Source organism: Leucopleurus acutus (genome assembly GCF_964270905.1).
Source record: "Leucopleurus acutus genome assembly, chromosome: 12".
In the NCBI taxonomy this organism is placed as follows: Eukaryota; Metazoa; Chordata; class Mammalia; order Artiodactyla; family Delphinidae; genus Leucopleurus; species Leucopleurus acutus.
Window position 1 is genome coordinate 48,365,644 of NC_139154.1, and position 20,557 is coordinate 48,386,200.

At 49.0% G+C, this 20,557-nt stretch overlaps 2 protein-coding genes across 2 annotated transcripts; one reads left to right on the forward strand and one right to left on the reverse strand.

Annotated features, from left to right (window-relative positions):
- Window positions 1-1,055: 1,055 nt before the first annotated feature.
- Window positions 1,056-19,410, forward strand: TRIM54 (tripartite motif containing 54; the record flags this gene model as incomplete). The annotated part of the gene is made up of 9 exons (XM_082851432.1): window positions 1,056-1,223; window positions 14,114-14,286; window positions 14,818-14,989; window positions 16,758-16,853; window positions 17,530-17,763; window positions 18,023-18,045; window positions 18,162-18,286; window positions 18,425-18,547; window positions 18,977-19,410. 9 exons carry the CDS (start codon window positions 1,056-1,058, stop codon window positions 19,408-19,410), a joined length of 1,548 nt encoding a protein of 515 aa, XP_082707558.1.
- Window positions 19,411-19,501: 91 nt separating this feature from the next.
- Window positions 19,502-20,224, reverse strand: UCN (urocortin; the record flags this gene model as incomplete). The annotated part of the gene is made up of 2 exons (XM_082851276.1): window positions 20,157-20,224; window positions 19,502-19,895 (listed from the first exon to the last, which is right to left on the reverse strand). Exon 2 carries the CDS (start codon window positions 19,880-19,882, stop codon window positions 19,502-19,504), a length of 381 nt encoding a protein of 126 aa, XP_082707402.1. The 5' UTR covers window positions 19,883-19,895; window positions 20,157-20,224.
- Window positions 20,225-20,557: the final 333 nt, after the last annotated feature.

Genomic DNA, 20,557 nt, shown 5'->3' on the forward strand with positions numbered 1-20,557 from the left:
CGAAATAGGTCCCTGGCATTCAGGTCCTTTCTGCCCTGCTCAGCTACTCTCAATTTCCTAACAAATCTAAAGTCCTTGGAGTGGCTCCAGTGATGTGTTCATGGACCAGAATCCCACACTTTCTCAGGGGCTTGCTCATGACGTAGTTCCAGGCCCCGGCACACCTGCCAGCTCCAGCCTCCTGGGCTTCTTTTCCTAGGCGGATATAAGAAAGGCCTGGGCAAAACCAAAAATGGGTCCAGAAGTGTTGAACCAGGGCCTCTCTCTCATCTCTGGTGCCCTTGTTCTGAATCACAGGGTTCAGAGGAAGAGGGCCAAGGTCACTGGCTAAGCCTCAGAGGCAGAAACTTTCACTGACTGTAGGTCTGGCAGGATCTTTCCTCCCACCCTGAGCCATGGATGGTACCTCTCATACAGGCCGATTCAGATTCTGTGTCACTGCCCTGGAAGAGGGGCCCAGGCCAGAGCATGGGGGTCAGGGGCTTACAGGAGCCCCCTAAGAGCCCCTTTGCTGTCCTACCTTCCACCATAAGCGGGGAAGCTCACCCCGCCTCTTGCTCAAGGGAGTCACCGTTCCTGAGTGAGTCAGGGTCACTCGGTGACAGCTGTGGCTCGCCTTACATGAGCTAAATTGGGAGCTGGAATGTCACACACAGATGCCCCTTGTTCCCCACCCCCACGTTAAAAAATAATCTCCTCTCTGGGGAGTGAGAGACAAACAGTGCCGCCCATAGAGTGGACAAGAGTGGTTTGGGAAACAAAAGGAGAAATTCCCAGGGACAGAGCCGTTCAGGGAGGGAGGGATAGAAAAAGCTACGTGTGCCTGGCTGGGGTGCAGAGCAGAGACTCAAGAGAGACACAGAAGTGTCTGAAAACAGCTATTTAAGACAAGGCAAATTGTTAGAGGAAGGGACAGAAGAGATAGCAGAGCTATTTCGGGAGTGAGGGAGCACAAGAATCCGCAGACTGTCTAAAGTAAACGAGGAAGGGTCCAGAGGCAGTGAGGGAAGGCCAGGACCAGGGTCAAGGCCAGGGCAGGCACGATTGCTGAGGGGATGAACTTCACAGTGGGTTTCAAGCCGCTGCTAGGGGATGCACACAGCATGGACAGCCTGGAGAAGCAGCTCATCTGCCCCATCTGCCTGGAGATGTTCTCCAAACCGGTGGTGATCCTGCCCTGCCAGCACAACCTGTGCCGCAAGTGTGCCAATGACGTCTTCCAGGTGGGCCGGGGCAGGGGCAGGGCCGGGTAAAGCAGTGCAGGCTCGTGGGAGACTTCTCGTCAGGTCAGCGCTGAGATCCCAGGAGGTGATGGGAGATGGGTTCCATGAGGTGGGTGGTGGCTGTCCTGGCTGAAGAGCAGAAGAAGAGCCAGGGGTCCTAGCAGATCCCAAAGTAAGCATGAGTCAGCAGCTGCTCTTCAGGCTGGCGAGTACAGCCTGTGCACGGACAGCCGCTGGGATGCTGGTATCTACAGAGGAAAGGAGACCCCCTTAGAAACTGGGAGGGAAGTGATCCTCCACCAGGCTGTGTGACAGTCTGTGCTTGACTCTGCATTCCAGTTTGGAGTTTGAGATTTCGAGAACAATATGGAAAATCTGGAGAAAATAGCAGTGAGATAATGAAACATTAAAAAATAAACTGTGAGAAAGGTCCATGGTGACAGTGAAACTATTTGTATTTAAAGCAAAGCTGAACGCATCCATCTCTGGGGGGAGGGCAGAGTTAGACAGTGGGCAGGAGACTGGGAATCCTCCCAGCCGAAGTTCACACCTGTGTCCACCTCAGACTGGTCAGTAAAGGGACCTGCTGGTTAAAATGGATTGAGGTCACTTAAGCAGGGAAAAGGCAGAGAATAGATTGTACATCCCCCAGATGTAAGCAGTCTTGGCTTATGTGTGGTCATGGAGCAAAGCATAGTTAATCAAGTTCACAGATATCATTTTAGCTCATGGTTTCAAAAATAAAAGCACATATCAGAATGGTTTATATAAATGGGTTTTCTTTCTTGCCCTGTGCCCTGGTGTAGGTTCTAGTAACCTGTAAAATGAACAAAGATCAGGGAGAGCGAGGGATAAAGGCATGTACACACACACACACACACACACACACACACACACACACACCCTTGCAAATGAAGTAGAAACTCAGAATAGACCAGAGCTGGCTGGCTTAGTAGGCATGGCAGCGATAAGGGACATCGTGAGCACTTAGTCTTCATCTGTATCAGAATTTATGAGGAAATGTGTTGAACACAGTGATATTCAACTTAACCAAGAAAATGTTTCCCTTTTAAGTTGTTTAGGGGCAGCATGTTTGGGGAAAATAATGGGCTGGCTAATTCAGGTCATTCCACAGCTACGCCCTGTGACCCACCCTTTGCTGTCTGCCATCTTCACTGAACTCCATGGTCTCTCCTGCCATCTTCCCATCAAGGCTTGTTCCCATCTCCTGTTCCTCTGCGTGTCCAAACCTGCCATTATTTGGCTCCAGAGAACCTCAGAGCCAGTGATTTTCCCTCTCTGGGATCTGCTTATCCCGGGCCCTAAGTCATGTACCAGAGGCTATGCCTTGCCCACTATCTTGGGTTTTCCCTCGGTCTTAGTAACGCTGAACATCCTTCAGGCTGAAATGCCCAGGAGGGAATGACAAAAAGATTTTGCCATCCCTTCTCATGAATTTGTAGTGAAACGTCTTTTCATTAGAGCCTGAAATATGTGAAAGCAAAACAAAGTTTTGAGAGTGAAGGTAACGTGTTCTGTAAAAAATTGGTCAGAATATTAAAGTGCCTGGCACACAGTGTCATTGGGTAGAGGACCCAGGGACGGTCCTACATATGGAGGCTAGAAGCTGTTCCAGTCCCTCCTCTGTATCTAGACACACTGTTTTGGTTCCTTGAAGCTCTAGAATACTGATCTGGGCCCTGAGAGACCTGGGAATTGTTTGGTACAGAATATTTGGGAGAGAACATGATTCCCAGAGCTTTGCGATGGTTCTGTGCATCTGGACTACCGTGTATCCTTTAAAGTGCCGGGCACCCCTGGGCCCTCCAAGGAGAGAAGTTGAACAGCTCATTTCCTTGCTGCTTTATTTGGGGTGGCCTGGTGGGAGGCTGACCCAGTTCTTCAGCTGCACTATGTATACACATCTCAGTAGACCTCCCTCTGCAAGATGAGCATATTTAGTTTCTCACACATTGCCTCCACATTTTGACAACTCTAGGCATAATCAGATTGTCTGTTTTCTAAGTATGGGGACAAGAATAGGACTTGTGGTTTCTCTCTCTTAAAACTACTTAGGAAGAACACCCTTAGAACATTGCCTAGAAAGTTAATAGGACTTAGAAAAGTGATACCAGTATATTATACACCCACACACACTTTTTTTTTTTCAAACGCTATAGGAATTTATATCATGAAAAGTGAATCTTCACCTCGGGCCCTATGTAATTCCCTTCTCCATTACCAACTTTCTTGGGTATCCTTCCATGGTCCGGTGCACGTCTCTGTGTGTGTGTGTGTGTGTATACACACACGTTTAAACTAAATTCATCCTATACCTGCCTTTGTTCACTCTCTTGGCCATTGTTTCATATCCACAGTTTTGGGGACTTCCCCGGCGGTCCAGTGGTTAAGGCTCTGCACTTCCACTGCAGGGAGCACGGGTTCGACACCCTGGTCAGGGAACTAAGATCCTGCAGGCCTTGCGGCACAGCCAAAAAAAAAAAAAAAACAAAGTTAATGCACCTTCCTTTTTCATGGCTATATAGTGGTCCATCGTTGTAGCTGGACCACAGTCTGTGTAATCTGCGCTCTGAAACATTTAGATGATGCTCAGTGTTCTGCTGTTCTAAAAACTGCTGTGATGGGCAACAAACAAGAATTTGGAGGGATTATGATCTTATAACATCAGATTAACAAAAGAGCCAGGAAGCAAAATTTTAAAAGTTAAAATATTTCATTGAGGTAATTCCCTGGCAGTCCAGTGGTTAGGACTCAAAACTCTCACTGCTGAGGGCCCAGGTTCAATCCCTGGTCGGGGAGCTAAGATCCCACATGCCACACAACACGGCCAAAAAAGAAAAAAAAAATTTTTTTTCATTGAAAATGTTGAACCGTATTAAGGTTTGGGAGGAAGTCATCCATAATTCCCACCTCCTCCAACACAATTATTTTCATGTTTGCATATTATTTTCAAGTGCTTGTCTCATACATATTTTTACTTGGTTGCCATCACAATTTAACTAGTTTTCTTCAGAGCTGTGATACAGCTCTCTCTCTCTCTCTCTCTCTCTCTCTCTCTCTGAATTTAAACAGAATAAAACACCAAAACACCACATTAACCCCCTCTAATTTCTCTCTCTCTCTTTCCCTGCATTTGCACCCACTCAGCTACCAAGCATTTTGACTAGAGGAAAGCTGTCGGTGTGGGAATTTGACACAAACATCTTCCCATGTTTCTGAATTTGTAAACTCTATTCACTCCTAAACTACTTTAAAACAGCCTTCGGTTTATTTTTATACCTGCCCCCACTTCACTGTGGGCACTTGTTTATGAGCTGCAACCTGCTGTAATTTAACAGGCAACCAGAAGGGCTTGTAAGAAGGTTGATCAGAAACAGCTTTTCTGGACGGTGTCCATGTAGGGAGAGATTTACAGAGATGGGAATAGCAAGAAAGGGGCCTCCTTCTCTCATCAAGGCAGTCTGGGAAGGAGATGACCTCTTTTACTTCATCCCCGAATTCCACTTCTTTACCGGCTAATTGTTAGGACCTGCTGTCATCAAGTATAGGCCAGCTGGTGAAAACCCTACACAGCCTGTCTCCTCGGCCACTTCCACCTGCTACTGAGGGCACCAAGACATCCCCTCCCCAGCCCAGCCTTGGGCAGGTCTCCTTTTTGAGAAGTTGGTTCACTGAAATTTTGTGAATTGTGTTAACCTTGTAGCAGGCTTAGGATCTTCCTTTAGGGAAGAAACTGGGTTGAGTGGGAAACAAAATCATAGAGACTCAGCATTCCTGGGCTCAAGTCCCACCAGCTTCTTCCTTAATTTGTCATGTGATGTAAAGCAGGTTATTTCACCTCGTCAAGCCTGTTTACACATGTATGGACAAAACGGAGGTTTTATTTTATTTTTTTTGGTTTTTTGGCCTCGAGGCATATGGGATCTCAGCCCCCTGACCAGGAATCGAACCCACGCCCCCTGCATTGAAAGGCAAAGGCTTAACCACTGGACCGCCAGGGAAGTCCCTGAAATGGAGGTTTTAAACTGATCTTTAACATCCTTGTAATTCTAACAATCTGATTTCACAAATTCAAGAAATGTCATTATGGATTTCCATTTTTTCAGGACTTTGCATTCTGTTACTAGCGTCCTACCTTGTCTCACTCTTCTGCTTACCAGCCCTCCTTTCAGCCAGGCTCCATTCACAAACCCCTGTGCCACACTCATTGCTAGCTTCTGTCGGGCAGAGCTAGCTCACCACCCAAAACCCCTTCTCCACCCACAGCTCAGCTTTGCCGCCAACGCCTGTATTCTTCTAAAGCTCAGAGGAAGAGGGCCAAGGTCACCAGACCAAATGTCTGGTCTTCTGCCACCATTTTCCCAGTTTCTCCAGTGTATTCTGAGGGTCTGGCCCAGAGGATTTGCATGGTCCACTATTCTTCATTGGCCAGGCCAATAGTTTAGGGGAGGTAGCCTCCAACAACCCCCTTCCATCCTGGGCCAGTATCCCCAATCAGCATCACTCTGGATAGCAGGAAAGTGGGAAAACATTCTGAGATAAGAATAGATTTGATAGAGAAACTGCGTTCACAGAGCATCTTTCTAGATGGAACGTTTCTATTGGATGCCATGGACCATTACAAAAGAAATAGAAGCCACCATATAGCTCTTATGGCACACAAAACCCCTGATCATGGCCTAGAATTCCATGTATTTATTCCATTCCATTTTATCCTTCAGAGTGAAGAAAGAACAGTTATTTCATGTCCTGTGGTTCTCTGTGGTCATATATTTTTAAGGTCTAGATTAGGATTTTTAATAACCATTTGTACAGTGCTTTATAATTTATAGAGTACCTTCACATGTGTGATTCCATTTGAGTTAGAATCAATGTTATTTCCATTTTACAGGGGAGAACACAGGAAACAGGTTACAGTCACACAAACAAAGGGACAGAGTAGGGACGTAAATCTAGGTGTTCTGTTTCCTAGAGTGATGGAATTTTCTCTACACATCACATTATTGACCTGTGAAATTTTACTTTATGGGGCTGGCTCCCTTGTGTAAATGTAAGATTTAAGCAAAGTTATTTCTTAGTCTTGAAAGAGAAAGATAAACAGAAGCAGAAGATAGCTTATGCTAACTGGATTTTGGTCAGCTGAGAGATCTTTAGCCCAAGGTGGAGACTGTCAGCTATGGAGACGTATTAAGGAAGTTGCCATGCGCACCTCAGAGTGTAAAGTTCCTATTTGTGATGAGACCATGTGGGGACTCACGATCAGGGCAGGAAGTAATCTCTTTTTGTGCTATAGATCCCTTTTTAGTTTGTGAAGCCTATGGATCCTAAGGACAATGTATGTGTGTGTTTTTTTAAGAACAGGGTTTTTAAGTGCATAAATTATAACATATATGATTATAAAGAAAACCAATTGCATTAGAACACAGCATGCAGTCTCAGTGGGGGTGATATGCTCCAATTATATCTGTGGTATTAAAAAAAATTTATGGCAATTTTACGTTTTATTTATTTTCTGCTCTTATGTAAAACTTTATTCCCCAGCTCTGTTGAGGTATAATTGACCAAATTATATATATTTAAGGTATACAACATGATAATGTGATATATCTATACATTGTAAAATGACTACCACAATCAAGGTAGTTAACACATTCATCACGGTTTCCATTTTTGTGTGTGAGGGGTCTAGACTCTCTCAGCAGATGCCAAGTACACAATATAGTGTCATTAGCTACAGTCACCATGCTGTACATCACCTCCCGGGAACTTCATTTTATAACTGCAAGTTTGTGCCCTTTGACCAACAGCTACCCATTTCCCCACCACGAGCCTCTGGCAACTGACTTTCTAATCTCTGCTTCTATGAGTTTGACATTTTTAAGATTTGTGGTGTTAAAATTTAATTGCCGGGGATAGCAATTGGGGGGGAAATGTCTTAAAATGCTCTTAGAAGAGGCAGGAGTGAAAAAAAGCTTGAGAAACGCTGGAATATAATTACCAAAATAATTAGAACATGTTTTTTGATAGAGTAATATATGTGCTTCTCGATAAACCATTAAATAATGAGATGGGGGACTTCCCTGGCAGGCCAGTGGTTAGGACTCTGCGCTTCCACTGCACGGGGCACAGGTTCGATCCCTGGTCAGGGAACTAAGATCCCACATGCCTCGTGGTGCAGCCAAAAAAAAAAAAAAAGAGAGAGAGAGAAGGAACAGTGGGCCTAATAACTACTATAGTTTAGAAGTAGTGATAAGCATAAATTGTTCTTGGAGATTTGATCAACAACTGTGATCAATAATGTGATATGAAAATACCCGTTGGTGACAAAGTCACAGGTACTGCTAAACCTACGTGGTTTGTTGCCTACCTTCATAATTGAAGAAAGCACTCAAGTTCTGCTCGGCACGTTAGTGGAAATGAAGATGTAATTGTTTTCCCATCGAGGCTCACAGACTCCTTAAGTTGTAGTCATGGATCTTTTGGGGGCTGTGGCCCCCAGGTTAAGTTCTCCAGCATTTATTCCCCAGCTCTGTTGAGGTATAATTGACAAAATTATACATTTTGTCACACAAAATGTATACAGCATCCAGCTTCCGGTGTCTTCCCAAGCATCCAGGCTTGAAATGCCTGAATTGTCTCACTCCCTCCTTTCCCCACAGCCCACCCACAGCCAAGTGACTGGCCAGATTCCACCTCTGGCATCCCTAGTCTTTGCAGGATTACTGCCACTATCTGAGGGCAAGCCTGTGACCTGCACTGACTATGGCTCTTGCTGCTGATCTGTGCCTTCAGATCAGAAGCAAAAGCCATAGCCTCCTCTCCCATGTATCCAAATCACCTCTGTTAGATTAATATTCTCTCTAATTTTCTCTTGCAGTTTAGAAACCTTGCCTATAAAGTTAAGTTCAGATCTTTACCCTTGGATTCAAAGCCCTCCATGTTTTTACCACAATTATTTTTAAAAAGTCCTTCTTGGGGGCTTCCCTGGTGGTGCAGTGGTTAAGAATCCGCCTGCCAATACAGGGGACACGGGTGAGAGCCCTGGTCCAGGAAGATCCCACATGCCGCGGAGCAACTAAGCCCGTGCGCCACAACTACTGAGCCTGCGCTCTAGAGCCCACGAGCCACAACTACTGAGCCCACGTGCCACAACTGCTGAAGCTCACGTGCCTACAGCCCGTGCTCCGCAACAAGAGAAGACACCGCAACAGAGAGTAGCCCCTGCTCGCCATAACTAGAGAAAGCCCGCGTGCAGCAACGAAGACCCAACGCAGCCAAAAAAAAAGAAAAGAAAAAAAGCCCCTCTTGGTAAAACCTACCTTTCTAGCTCCTCCCCCACCCCGCAACCCACGCCCGTCTCAGGACTCCTCTGTCTATAACCTAAACTCCTATAGTATCTCTGGTCTCCTGAAACTCTTTCCTAACGACCATCTCCTGCTTCCTGTCTACCCTGTCTTCAAATGGTATCTTCTTAAACACCTCCTCCCTCGCACTAACATAGTTCCTTACGGTCTCCTAAATAGCATTTTCACTTGTTAACTCGTCTGGCACTCTAGCGCCCCCTTTTCATTCACGGCAGGATTGAGCATTGCACTTTTTAAAAGTAAAGGTTTTTTTTCTTCCTCCAAACCCAAAGTCCTTGTACAAAATTTGGAAATTATATTAAAAAAAAAAAAAAGGAATCACCCACAATTCTATCACTCAATGGAAATTATTGCCAAAATGTTTAATTTTTATTTTATGTATTTTATAAAGTAATTTCATGGTCTATACAAAGATATTGGGTAAATGTAGATGACTACAAAGAAGAAAATTTAAAATCCTGTAAATCCCATCACCCGTTTCAAAATTGGGATCTTACTGTCTATATAGACTTATATCCTGCTTTTTTCATGGGTCTTTCCCCATGTTAAGAACTGTTAAAGATAGTTGCATAATAATTCCTCTATAACTCATTTAATATTTACTATTAAATAACCAGCACGTTAACTATCTGAAAAAGCAATTTTACTGTTCATTCTGGTTACAAAAATAATACAGGTGTATTACATAAAATTTAAACCTCACAGATAATACAAATTGTAGAATGTATAAATCCATCTAAATACACTAGGGCTGTTTCAGAGGAGATGGGATTTCAGGAAGTGCTGGCATCAGGCAGGAAGAGGGCGATCCAGGGACAGCTAGGGACTGGCAAAAACAAGTGAGATACCAGATCACAGGAGCCAAAAGGTTAAACAGAGTGGGATATGGTGGCCTGCAAGGTGTGAGAGGAGAAGGTTGTTATGAAAACCAACAACTCCCTTCCCCCACACTGGTCAGTATTCTTACCATAAATATATCCATTAAGGCTCATTGCTCAGAAAACATCAGCCTTTGAAGGGAGCTAGTGCTAAGTACAAATCCTCTTTTTAGATCTGAGGAAATTTGAGCCCTAAGAGAAATTATTTTTCCCAAGGTCATAAATGGCAAATCCCAAACCAGATCTTCAGATCAGTTACTTTCCCTACATCATCCTGCATTAAATGCCCTCTGTTAAAATATAGAGATGTTGCCAAGAATGGGTAACAATTTTATCTACATATCCAGTACAGGTGACTTTCTCAAGGTAGCCACCTAGCATTTGCAAAAGGTTTGGGACACAAGACACACAAATTTTGATAAGGGGAGTCAGAAAAGGGTTAGAGCAAACATCCCAAACTTCATTCTCGTTTCACCTTCCTGATGTTTGCCAAAGCTGTGTACCCCCTATGCTATGCTTGAGTATTTCTATTTAAAAGAACTCACATTTTTAAAACTTTTTATTTTACAATATATTGGAGTATAGTTGATTAACAATGTGGAAAAGAACTCTTTTTTTAAATAAATTTATTTATTTTTGGCTGCATTGGGTCTTCGTTGCTTCACACGGGCTTTCTCTAGTTGCGGCGAGTGGGGGCTACTCTTCCTTGCAGTGCGCGGGCTTCTCATTGCGGTGGCTTCTCTTGCTGCCGAGCACAGGCTCTAGGCACGCGGCCTTCAGTAGTTTTGGCACACGTGCTCAGTAGTTGTGGCTCACGGGGTCAGTAGTTGTGGCACGCGGGCTCTAGAGCGCAGGCTCAGTATTTGTGGCGCACTGGCTTCGTTGCTCCACAGCACGTGGGATCTTCCCAGACCAGGGCTCGAACCTGTGTCCCCTGCATTGGCAGGCGGATTCTTAACCACTGCGCCACCAGGGAAGTCCCAGAACTCACTTTTAAAGCTGAAATATTTATCATTCTAAATGACAAAATCCATAAAAAATCACGTGTTTTTTTTTTGTGGTACACGGGGCTCTTACTGTTGTGGCCTCTCCCGTTGCGGAGCACAGGCTCCGGACGCGCAGGCTCAGCGGCCATGGCCCACGGGCCCAGCCGCTCTGAGGCATGTGGGATCCTCCCCGACTGGGGCACGAACCCGTGTTCCCTGCATCGGCAAGCGGACTCTCAACCACTGTGCCACCAGGGAAGCCCTACAAGAAATTCTTGAGGGTTAATTCAGTAATGTCTGGAAAGCCCACAGCACAGTGCTTGACGCATAATAGGCCCTCAAAACATGTGTTGATTGTTAAATAATGAGTATAGAGGAAGAGTGCAGTGAGAGAGGGAGGTTAGGAGAGGCTACTTAGCAGTTTGTTTTTGCTCTGGGTCAAGACGTTAGAACACGCCCCCTTTCCTCCCATTCAGACATTTACTGAGCACCTTTATATGCTTGCCACCAGCAAATCAAAGAGAAGTAAGATCCTTTCAGGAGTAAGTCTGCAGGCTTAGAGCTCTCCTAACACCATCTTGCTCACTTGGATTCTAAATATTGAAAGATTATTGTATTAAGCAAACAAAAGCCCAGTGATCTCACACTTTAACCCAGTCTTTAAACTAAACTCAACAATATTCATACAATTCCAGTTACTGAGAAGGACAGATGCACAAACACAGCCTTGAATAATCTCAAGCTAATCTGTTCTAGCTTTATGATGGGCTAAAGTGTTAACTTCTTATAATTCTAAAGAAATTCCCGGACTTCCCTGGTGGCGCAGTGGCTAAGAATCTACCTGCCGATGCAGGGGACACAGGTTCGAGCCCTGGTCTGGGAAGATCCGACATGCCGTGGAGCAGCTAAGCCCGTGTGCCACAACTACTGATCCTGCACTCTAGAGCCTGCGAGCCACAACTACTGAGCCCACATGCCACAGCTACTGAAGCCTGCGTGCCTAGAGCCCGTGCTCTGCAACGAGAAGCCACCCCAATGAAAAGCCCACGCACCGCAACGAAGAGTAGCCCCTGCTCGCCGCAACTAGAGAAAGCCTGTGCACAGCAATGAAGACCCAACACAGCCCAAAATAAATAAATAAGATTAAAAAAAAAATTCCCCCAAATGTAATATTTATTTATTTATTTATTTTGGTATGTTGGCCTTTCACTGTTGTGGCCTCTCCCGTTGCGGAGCACAGGCTCTGGACGCGCAGGCTCAGTGGTCATGGCTCACTGGCCCAGCCACTCCACGGCATGTGGGATCTTCCCGGACCGGAGCATAAACCCATGTCCCCTGCATCGGCAGGTGGACTCTCAACCACTGCGCCACCAGAGAAGCCCCAAATGTAATGTTTATGATGTGCCTGTCACTCTCCCCAAGATAAGTCACCCAGTTCACAGTGGGGCCACATTTCCTGCCTTGCCTACATCTCTGGCTACCAAAGGATCAAATAAGACTCTGGACTTGGATGCCCTCTATGTGCTGTAGGTGCTGCTGCACACGCATTAGGGTCCTGGTTGATGTAGAGCAGAAGGATTTGGAGAATTTTATGGAACCCAATTGCAGGAAATACATCTGAACATACAAAGTCACAGGTGACTGCTCTCTCCATTACTCTCTAGGAGTTCATGGTGTTCCAACCAATTAGGATTAGGTTCAGCTGTAAAAGACAGAGAACCAAAAATAACAATGACTTCAAGTAGGTAAAACTTTGTTTTTTCTCTCCAGTGAAAGTGTGGGTAGGTAGTCCAGGACTGTCTCATAGGAGACTCACTCCTTTTATCTTGTTGCCATTCTCGACATGTGGCTACTTCATGGCTCAAGATTGCTGCTTCAACCTACGCCAGTCCATATATTTTTTTCAAATTTATTTACTTTATTTATTTATTTTTAGCTGCGTTGGGTCTTCGTTGTTGTGTGCAGGCTTTCTCTAGTTGCGGTGAGCGGGGGCTACTCTTCGTTGCGGTGCACGGGCTTCTCATTGCGGTGGCTTCTCTTGTGGAGCACAGGCTCTAGGCACACAGGTTTCAGTTGTTGTGACACATGGGCTTCAGTAGCTGTGGCTCGCAGGCTCTAGAGCGCAGGCTCAGTCATTGTGGCACACGGGCTTAGTTGCTCCGCGGCATGTGGGATCTTCCAGGCCAGGGATCGAACCCGTGTCCCCTGCATTGGCAGGCGGATTCTTAACCCCTGCGCCACCAGGGAAGTCCTGCCAGTCCACCTTCAATCCAGCCAGCAGGAAGGAGAGAAGAGGAGGAGTAGGGCATGCCCTTCCCATTAAAGATACTTCCTAGAAATTGCACAAAACATTTCTATTTATATACCATTGGCCAGAACGCAGTCACCTGGTCACACCCAACTGGAAGGGAGGCTTGGTCACATGGTCTTTATTCCATGTGTCTTGCTAAAAACTCAGAGCCTCTATTATTGAAGAAGAAGGGGTGAATATCAAGCAACAATAAGCAGTATTTACAAGTCTTTCATCTCTGCTGCTCTCCCCAGATTGACTTTCTCTTCCTTGCAGACCAGCCTTCTCTGTTCACAGTGTCTGACCCCTCACACTGTCCACCTGCACAGATTTTGGGGTGGCCACAATGTCAGCTTTTAGCCCAACTTCACAAGTCTTTTTTCAGTTCAAAAGCTGCACATGGTCTGGTCACCTCAGCCTCTGTGACTCGATTCCAAGTTCCTAGAGAGAAAATTTGATTGGTCCTGTTGGGTCAGGTGATCACCTCCTCAATTCTGAGCCAAGCATCGGTGGCCTGGGCCATGGCAGGGCTCTCCCTTTTAGGATGGGATGGAGCAAGTTCCCTGAGAGGTGTGAGCGGGAGGAAGTGGTGAGCAGCTCTGGTAAACCCTTCTTCTGAGCTTCCTCCTGTCATAACACGCAGCCCATTGGATGTGGTTGTCAGTTTGCTCTCCCTGATGGTAATGTGATGTACCTGTTCATGTTTCATCCCCAGAGCCTAGCAATTACCTGACACACTCAATGTTTACGGTAGAATGAATAATCCAATCTCGTCCTTAATTGTACAGAGGTTGAATGCTTGCCCAAATATGCATAGTAGGGCAGTGTCGGGGCAGCACAAGAACCCAGGACTACTGATTCCCAGTCCCTGGAGTGATTTTCCCGAATTACCCAGCTCGATATGTCTGCCCCATTGTTCAGCACTTGTCTCCGTGCCCCTGACCGTGGCTGCAGAGAACGTCCCCCAGATGTGGGCTGTGAGAACCCCAGGCTGGAGGACTGCAACACTCAGAGTCCATTTCCTACTTTGGTCTTCCTGCTGAGGTCAATGTCTCCCCACAGCTCCAAGCTGGGCCCCTTTGAGGAGAGCTTGCCCTACCCAGGCTTGATCAAGCTAGGCTCTGGATGTAGGGACAGTCAAGGAGGTGGGCTGAGTAACAAGGCAAAGGTGGGAAAGTCTCCATGGCCACCCACCAGGAGCTGCTCTCAGAGGAGTGCGCAGCCATAGAAAAGAGCTGATGCTTCCTCTTCACCACTCTCCTACTCCCCAGTCCCCGTGATATCCCCCCTGCCTCCTCCCAGTTCCCCCATGACTCACTGTGCCTTTCTCTCACGCTCCCCGTCCCCACAGGCCTCAAACCCTCTGTGGCAATCCCGGGGCTCCACCACTGTGTCTTCAGGAGGCCGTTTCCGCTGCCCGTCTTGCAGGCATGAGGTTGTCCTGGACCGACATGGTGTCTACGGCCTGCAGCGGAACCTGCTAGTGGAGAACATTATCGACATTTACAAGCAGGAGTCCTCCCGGTGAGCTGTTAGGGTCTCTTGTTTCTCTAAAGTGCAGGGCCTGGGACACAGGCAGGGAACCCATCAGGGCCAGAAGAGAGGAGCTGAAACGATCAACCTGCCTCTTCAGTTTAGTGATGAGAGGACTGGACCTGAGAAGAGGAGGGACTTGCCCCCAGCTCGTCAGGTCACCCAGCTCAGGCAGCCTCTGATTCCTGGTTAGTGCTTCCCCCTCTTCACCTGGGAAGGGGCTGGCCATCCACCAGCAAGGTCCTTGCCAACCCTCCATGACGTCCCGCCCCACGGGACTTCCCTGCCCTGGAATAGAAACTACTCTTGGATCTAGGTCTCCACTGTGCCATAGCTCTATTCCTCAAAGGAAGAGCCCCGTGGAAGTCACTCGCCTGCCCAGCCACAGCACCAGCTGCAGGGGCAGAGAAGGTGGCGCTGGGTGGTGGAGGCTGAAGAGAAGGTGTTCATGGAGCCTCACACTCTTGCCCCCCACCCAGCCTGGCCCCTGACCCTCCTGCCACCCTGCCCGCTATCCTCCAGGCCGCTGCATTCCAAGGCTGAGCAGCACCTCATGTGCGAGGAGCATGAAGATGAGAAGATCAATATCTACTGCCTGAGCTGTGAAGTGCCCACCTGCTCTCTCTGCAAGGTCTTCGGCGCCCACAAGGACTGTGAGGTGGCCCCACTGCCCACCATTTACAAACGCCAGAAGGTATCAAGCAGCAGAGGGAGCAGGCGTGTGGGGGTGGGGACATAGGACAGGGTCTCAAACTATAGCCTCTTAGTCCACTTGGTTTCAAAGGCAGGCAGATCAGGGCTGAGGTCCCAAGTCTATGCATGACTCAGTGTGTGACCTTGGGTAAGTCACTTGTCCTCTCTGGCCCTCATGTTCCTCACTTGTAAAATGGGGATGAAAATGCTTACCCCTGAGATCTGTAAGGATAAAATGAGAAATGGATGCAGTATGGTGGAATCTCAAGGCCATCTCTCTGTCACACATCTAGATTCTACATAAAACATAATTTAAAAGTTAAATTGGTAGACACGTAGGAAGTAAAGGAAAGCTCCAAGTGCCGGTGAGGTGGGGAGAGGAGGAGGGGAAGTGGGATGAGAACAGAACCCTGAGTGATAAGCACGGAAAAGGCAGGATTTCCCACAGGGCAAATTATTACTGAACTAGAGAGATGAGATTATGCCTCCAAACTCCTAAAAGGTGGGGGGCCTGCAGTGAGGACCCCCAAGGATCCCAGCTTAAACTGGAATCCCAGGAATCCCTAAAGTGGTCAGTTGTGCCACCTGGCTTTTGACAAAAGCAAATGCAAATTCTGCCTGGAGGAAAAACCCTCAGTTTAGGCCTTGGGTTTTTCTTAGATTAAGAACAACAAAAGATTATCTCATGATTGAAGATACACAAAGAAATTCAGATACTGGAATTACTGAATAATGAAAAGTCACTTTGCATAAAATACTTTAAAATGGAATTTAAAAATAAGCAATAGGGACTTCCCTGCTGGTCCAGTGGTTAAGAATCTGCCTTCCAATGCAGGGACCAGGGTTTGATCCCTGGTCAGGGAACTAGGATCCTACATGCTGTGGGGCAACTAAGCCTGCACACCACAATGAAGAGCCCGTGTGCTGCAACAAAGACCCTGCATGCCACAAGTAAGGCCCAATGCAGCCAAAAATAAATAAATAAATAAATATTTTTTAAAAGCAATAATAGACTATCAAAAATGCAGATTTGACAAAGAACCAAATAGAGCTTTTAGAAACGAAAATATAATTGTTGACACAAAACATTCAAAGGATGAATTAAATGACAGATTTCTCTCAGGAAGAGAGGACTGGGGAATTCCCTGGCGGTCCAGTGGTTAGGACTCCACACTTTCACTGTTGAGGGCCCGCGTTCAATCCCTGGTCAGGGAACTAAGATCCCACAAGCCACGGGGCATGGCAAAAAAAAATTTTTTTAATTAAAAAAAAAAAAGATGGGTAACAGGGGACTGAAAAAACAACTTAGAATACAGCACTGGGAGATGAGGAGGTTGAGAATGAGAAGGTCTAACATATATCTAATCAGAGTCACAGAACAAGAGAATAAAGAGAATGGAAAAGAGGCAATATTATCCTAATGGCTAATCATGAAGAATTTTTCAAAATTGATGGAAGACATGAATCTACAGATAAGGCATCTAGGCCAGTGCCTGGCATTTGGTGGATATTTGGTGAATGTCTCTTCCTTTCTCATTTGGTGGTGGAGGACTTCCTCTCTCCACCTCCTTCCAGAATCCATAGAGTGTGCTTCCACACTTCTTGAATGGCTCCAAACTCTCTAGATCTCTGTCAGAGCTGCCCTGAAGATGCCCTAATGGTGGAGTGGAGGGGGCAGTCATTTCCTGGGCAGCCTGGCCAGGGTGGGAGGGGCACAGCTCTTGACTAGGTCCTCCAGCTCTAAGTGCTGGCCTGTGTGTGTGTGGCAGAGTGAGCTCAGTGATGGCATCTCGATGCTGGTGGCAGGCAATGACCGCGTGCAAGCAGTGATCACACAGATGGAGGAGGTGTGCCAGACCATTGAGGTGAGACTGGGATGGGGGGGAGGGAAAGTTTCTGGACTCCTGGAGGTGGATCACAAGTAGTGGGATGTGCTTACCAGGCTGTTGGTTTGAATCCCAGCTCTGTCCCTGACTAGCTCTGTGAATTTGGTCCAGTAACTTAACTTCTCTGTGTTCAGTTTTTCTTGTTTTTAACTATATAAAACAGTGATGAGAGAATGATATGTTAGCTACCTCATTGGATCTTTTTGAGAATTAAATGAGATAATACAAGTAACATAGACAGCACTCATGAAGCTTCTTTAAAATATAGTGTTATCTGCTGAGAGAGTAGATCTTAAAAGTTCTCATCACAGGAAAAAAAATTGTAATCTATGTATGGTGCTGGATGTTAACTAGACATATGGTGGTGATCATTTCAAAATATATACAAATATTGAATCATCATGTTGTATACCTGAAGCTAATATAATGTTATATGTCAAGTAAACCTTAACAAAATATATATCATTATTATTACTGAAAAGATCTGGGAATCAGCAGCCCTTGGCTGGAGTTCTGTCTCTGCCACTAATTTGTGGTGTAATCGACAGGTCACTTTTCTTCTTGGCTGTCTGTGACTTCAATTAAGTCGGGAGTGGGACAAGTAGCCCCGTGCTCTCCCAGTTACGAGGTCTCATCCTTGCTTCCGGTCTTTCAGGACAACAGCCGGAGGCAGAAGCAGTTGCTAAACCAGAGGTTTGAGGCCCTGTGCGCAGTTCTGGAGGAGCGTAAGGGTGAGCTGCTGCAGGCGCTGGCCCTGAAGCAGGAGGAGAAGCTGCAGCGCGTCAGGGGCCTCATCCGCCAGTACGGAGACCACCTGGAGGCCTCCTCTAAGCTGGTGGAGTCCGCCATCCAGTCCATGGAGGAACCGCAGATGGCGCTCTATCTGCAGGTGGGCTTTGGGGGATGGTGTCAGGCTGCCTAGTGGCTGCAGTGGGGGCCTTGGCACAGGGAGACGGTGTTCAAGTCCTATCTCTGGCACCTACTTGCCCCACGGCCTTGGGCAAATCACCCCCTCTGAGTCCATTATTTCCTTAACGAATTGGGACGCGCATCCCCACCGACCCCGCAGGACTGTGTTGGGCATCAGAAATGGGACTTTGCCAGAGATCGGCACAATGCTTACTCTCACCCTCTTTTCTTCCCTGCAGCAGGCCAAGGAGCTGATCAATAAGTGAGTAGGTGGAGTGGGAAGGTAAAGGAAGGGGCCGCGGGGGCTCCGCTGCCACCGGGAGGGGGTGAGGGTGCTGGGTGCTTCCAAATGAGCCGCTGCCGCTGCGGTTGCCGCAGGGTCGGGACAATGTCAAAGGTGGAGCTGGGTGGACGGCCGGAGCCGGGCTATGAAAGCATGGAGCAATTCACCGTGAGCGTGGAGCATGTGGCCGAAATGCTGAGGACCATCGACTTCCAGCCAGGTGAGGGAGCGAGGATGGGAGGGGGCGGCGGGCCGCTAGGACTAAGCGTCCAGACCCTCCAGGTTGGGGGTCGGGGGATGGGTGCAAGACGGCCAGAGAATAGGGGACTCCAGCTCACCCAGCCTTCCTTCCGCGCAGGCGCTTCTGGGGAGGAAGAGGATGAGGAGGTAGCGTTGGACGGGGAAGAGGGCAGCGCAGGGCCAGAGGAAGAGCGGCTGGAGGGGCCGGAAGGTGAGTGTGGGCATTGGCGGGGTCTGCCTGGTACCGCCCCTCCCCGGCGATCTCCCTCTCTGCAGCATAAAGGATCACTTGGGGCCCCTACTCCCGACCTCAACCAGGAGGGGTGCGCCCCCTAGCGCGCGTGCTGAAGTACAACTTTCTTTCCCACCATCCATTCCTCTGGGGGTTTGGGAGTCCGAGTTGGGTGGGGAAGTGGAGGAGAAATCCTCCGGGCTGGGGAAAGGGAGTGAGCTGGGCTTCGGAGTTGCCTTGTCTCTTTGGAGCGCCCGCCCACCGAGCTTTCTTTCCCGGGGACAGGCCTGCACTGACTCGCCCCTGTTGGGGAGGCTGCGCACCGGCGGTCTGGCGCTCGGGTAGTGAAGGACCTGAGCAGGGACCACCCGCCACCCAGCTCGGAGCGCCGCCGCGGGGGAGGGGCTCAATAAAGGGCTAATGCGTCCCGACCCGCAGCTCCTTTCACTGCTCACTCTCTCAGCCTCGGCTTCGGCGACAATCGCATCACCATCCATCCCAACCTTCTCCTAATCTGGGACCATTTCGGGGGCGGAAGTGGAATGAACCCCTGTTGGGCACCTCCTCGATATCAGGCACGGATTCGCAAGCCCAGTGCCAAGAGGGTCGGTGGTGGTGCGGCGGCACCGGGGCTTGAGTTCCTGGGAGACTTGGGGACGATGGGGACCGCAGGACCCTGGCTGAAAGCCGTTCTCGCGGAGCCCTCCCGCAGCATCTGGTCCCCTCTCGCCGACCTGGGAGCCCCACTTTCCCACGGGTTTACACCCTGCTGTGGTTCCCCGCGCCCCGCAGCAGAGGCCAACGGCTCTTCGGCACTTTTATTAAAAACTAGTAACGCGGAGAGTGCTCAGGGTATCCCTAGGCCGCTCTAGCCCCGCGGGACTGGGTCAGTTCCTGTCGCACACGTCTCAGCCCGGGGGTGGGGGTGGGGGTCGAGATTTTCGGGGCCCCAGACCCCGCCGATCACTTGCCCACCGAGTCGAATATGATGCGGTTCTGCTCGGCGCGCTCCCTCTGGCTCTGCGTCCGCGCCAGCTCCAGCAGGGTCCGTAGCAGGTGGAAGGTGAGGTCAATGGACAGCGGAGGGTCGTCCCGTCGCGGCCGCTCGCCTGTGATCGCGGATCCCCATCGGCCCTGTCCCGCGCGGCGCGGGAAGCGCTCCGCCAGCAGCAAGAGGAGCGCGCGGGCCCCTCCACCGTGGTTCCGTGTCCCGGGGCTCCAGCGTAGACTTGGGTCCTGGACTCCGGCCGCCGCCGCCTCCGGGCTCCACTGGCTGCTCCCCGGGCGCAGCTGTGCCAGGAACAGCAGCGCCGCCAGCAGCGCCGCACGTCCCACCGGCCTCATGGTACCACCGGCCCTGGACACACAGGCGCAGCGCAGGGTGAGGCGCGCCAGGGGCAGTCGCAGGGGGAGCCACTCTCCTTCCCGCGCACTTCCAGCGCCCCTGTCGGGCCCCTGCGACTGCTGCCCGGTGCCCACAGCCTTCCCTCCAGGCCCAGCCGCTGCCTAGTCCTGTGCCACCCTTTTCTCCCTCCCTCCCTCTTGGCGGGTCGCGGTGGGTGAGCTGAGCGCAGTCCCGGTGCTGAGGGAGTCTGGGCGGACGCTGAGAGCCACTCACAGTTTGCCGGAGAGCGTCTGTACCCTGCAGGAAGGAGCTCCCGTCTCGGTCCCTCGGGGCGGGCTGAGGGCGCCTTGGGGAACACGGGGTCTGTCCCGGGACTGCTGCCAGCCTTATATAGCGCCAGGACAGCTCCGGCTGACGTCAGCGAGGAACATGCACTGATTGTAGAGCAATGACGGCCTTAGCTCCGAGTCCGACCCTTGCGGCTGCGAGACCCCGTGGGGCGCGTCTCTGGAAGTGACACCTGGCTCAAGAGAGGGAGAAGCCTGTTGGGGAGTAAAGACTGCTCCAGCCATGAGAGTCCTTCACCTGTTTAGAACAGCCAGCAGTGACCAGGGGGCCTGTCCCCAGACCAGACTAGTCCAGATCTGCAGTCTTCTCTGGCACTTGAAAGGAAG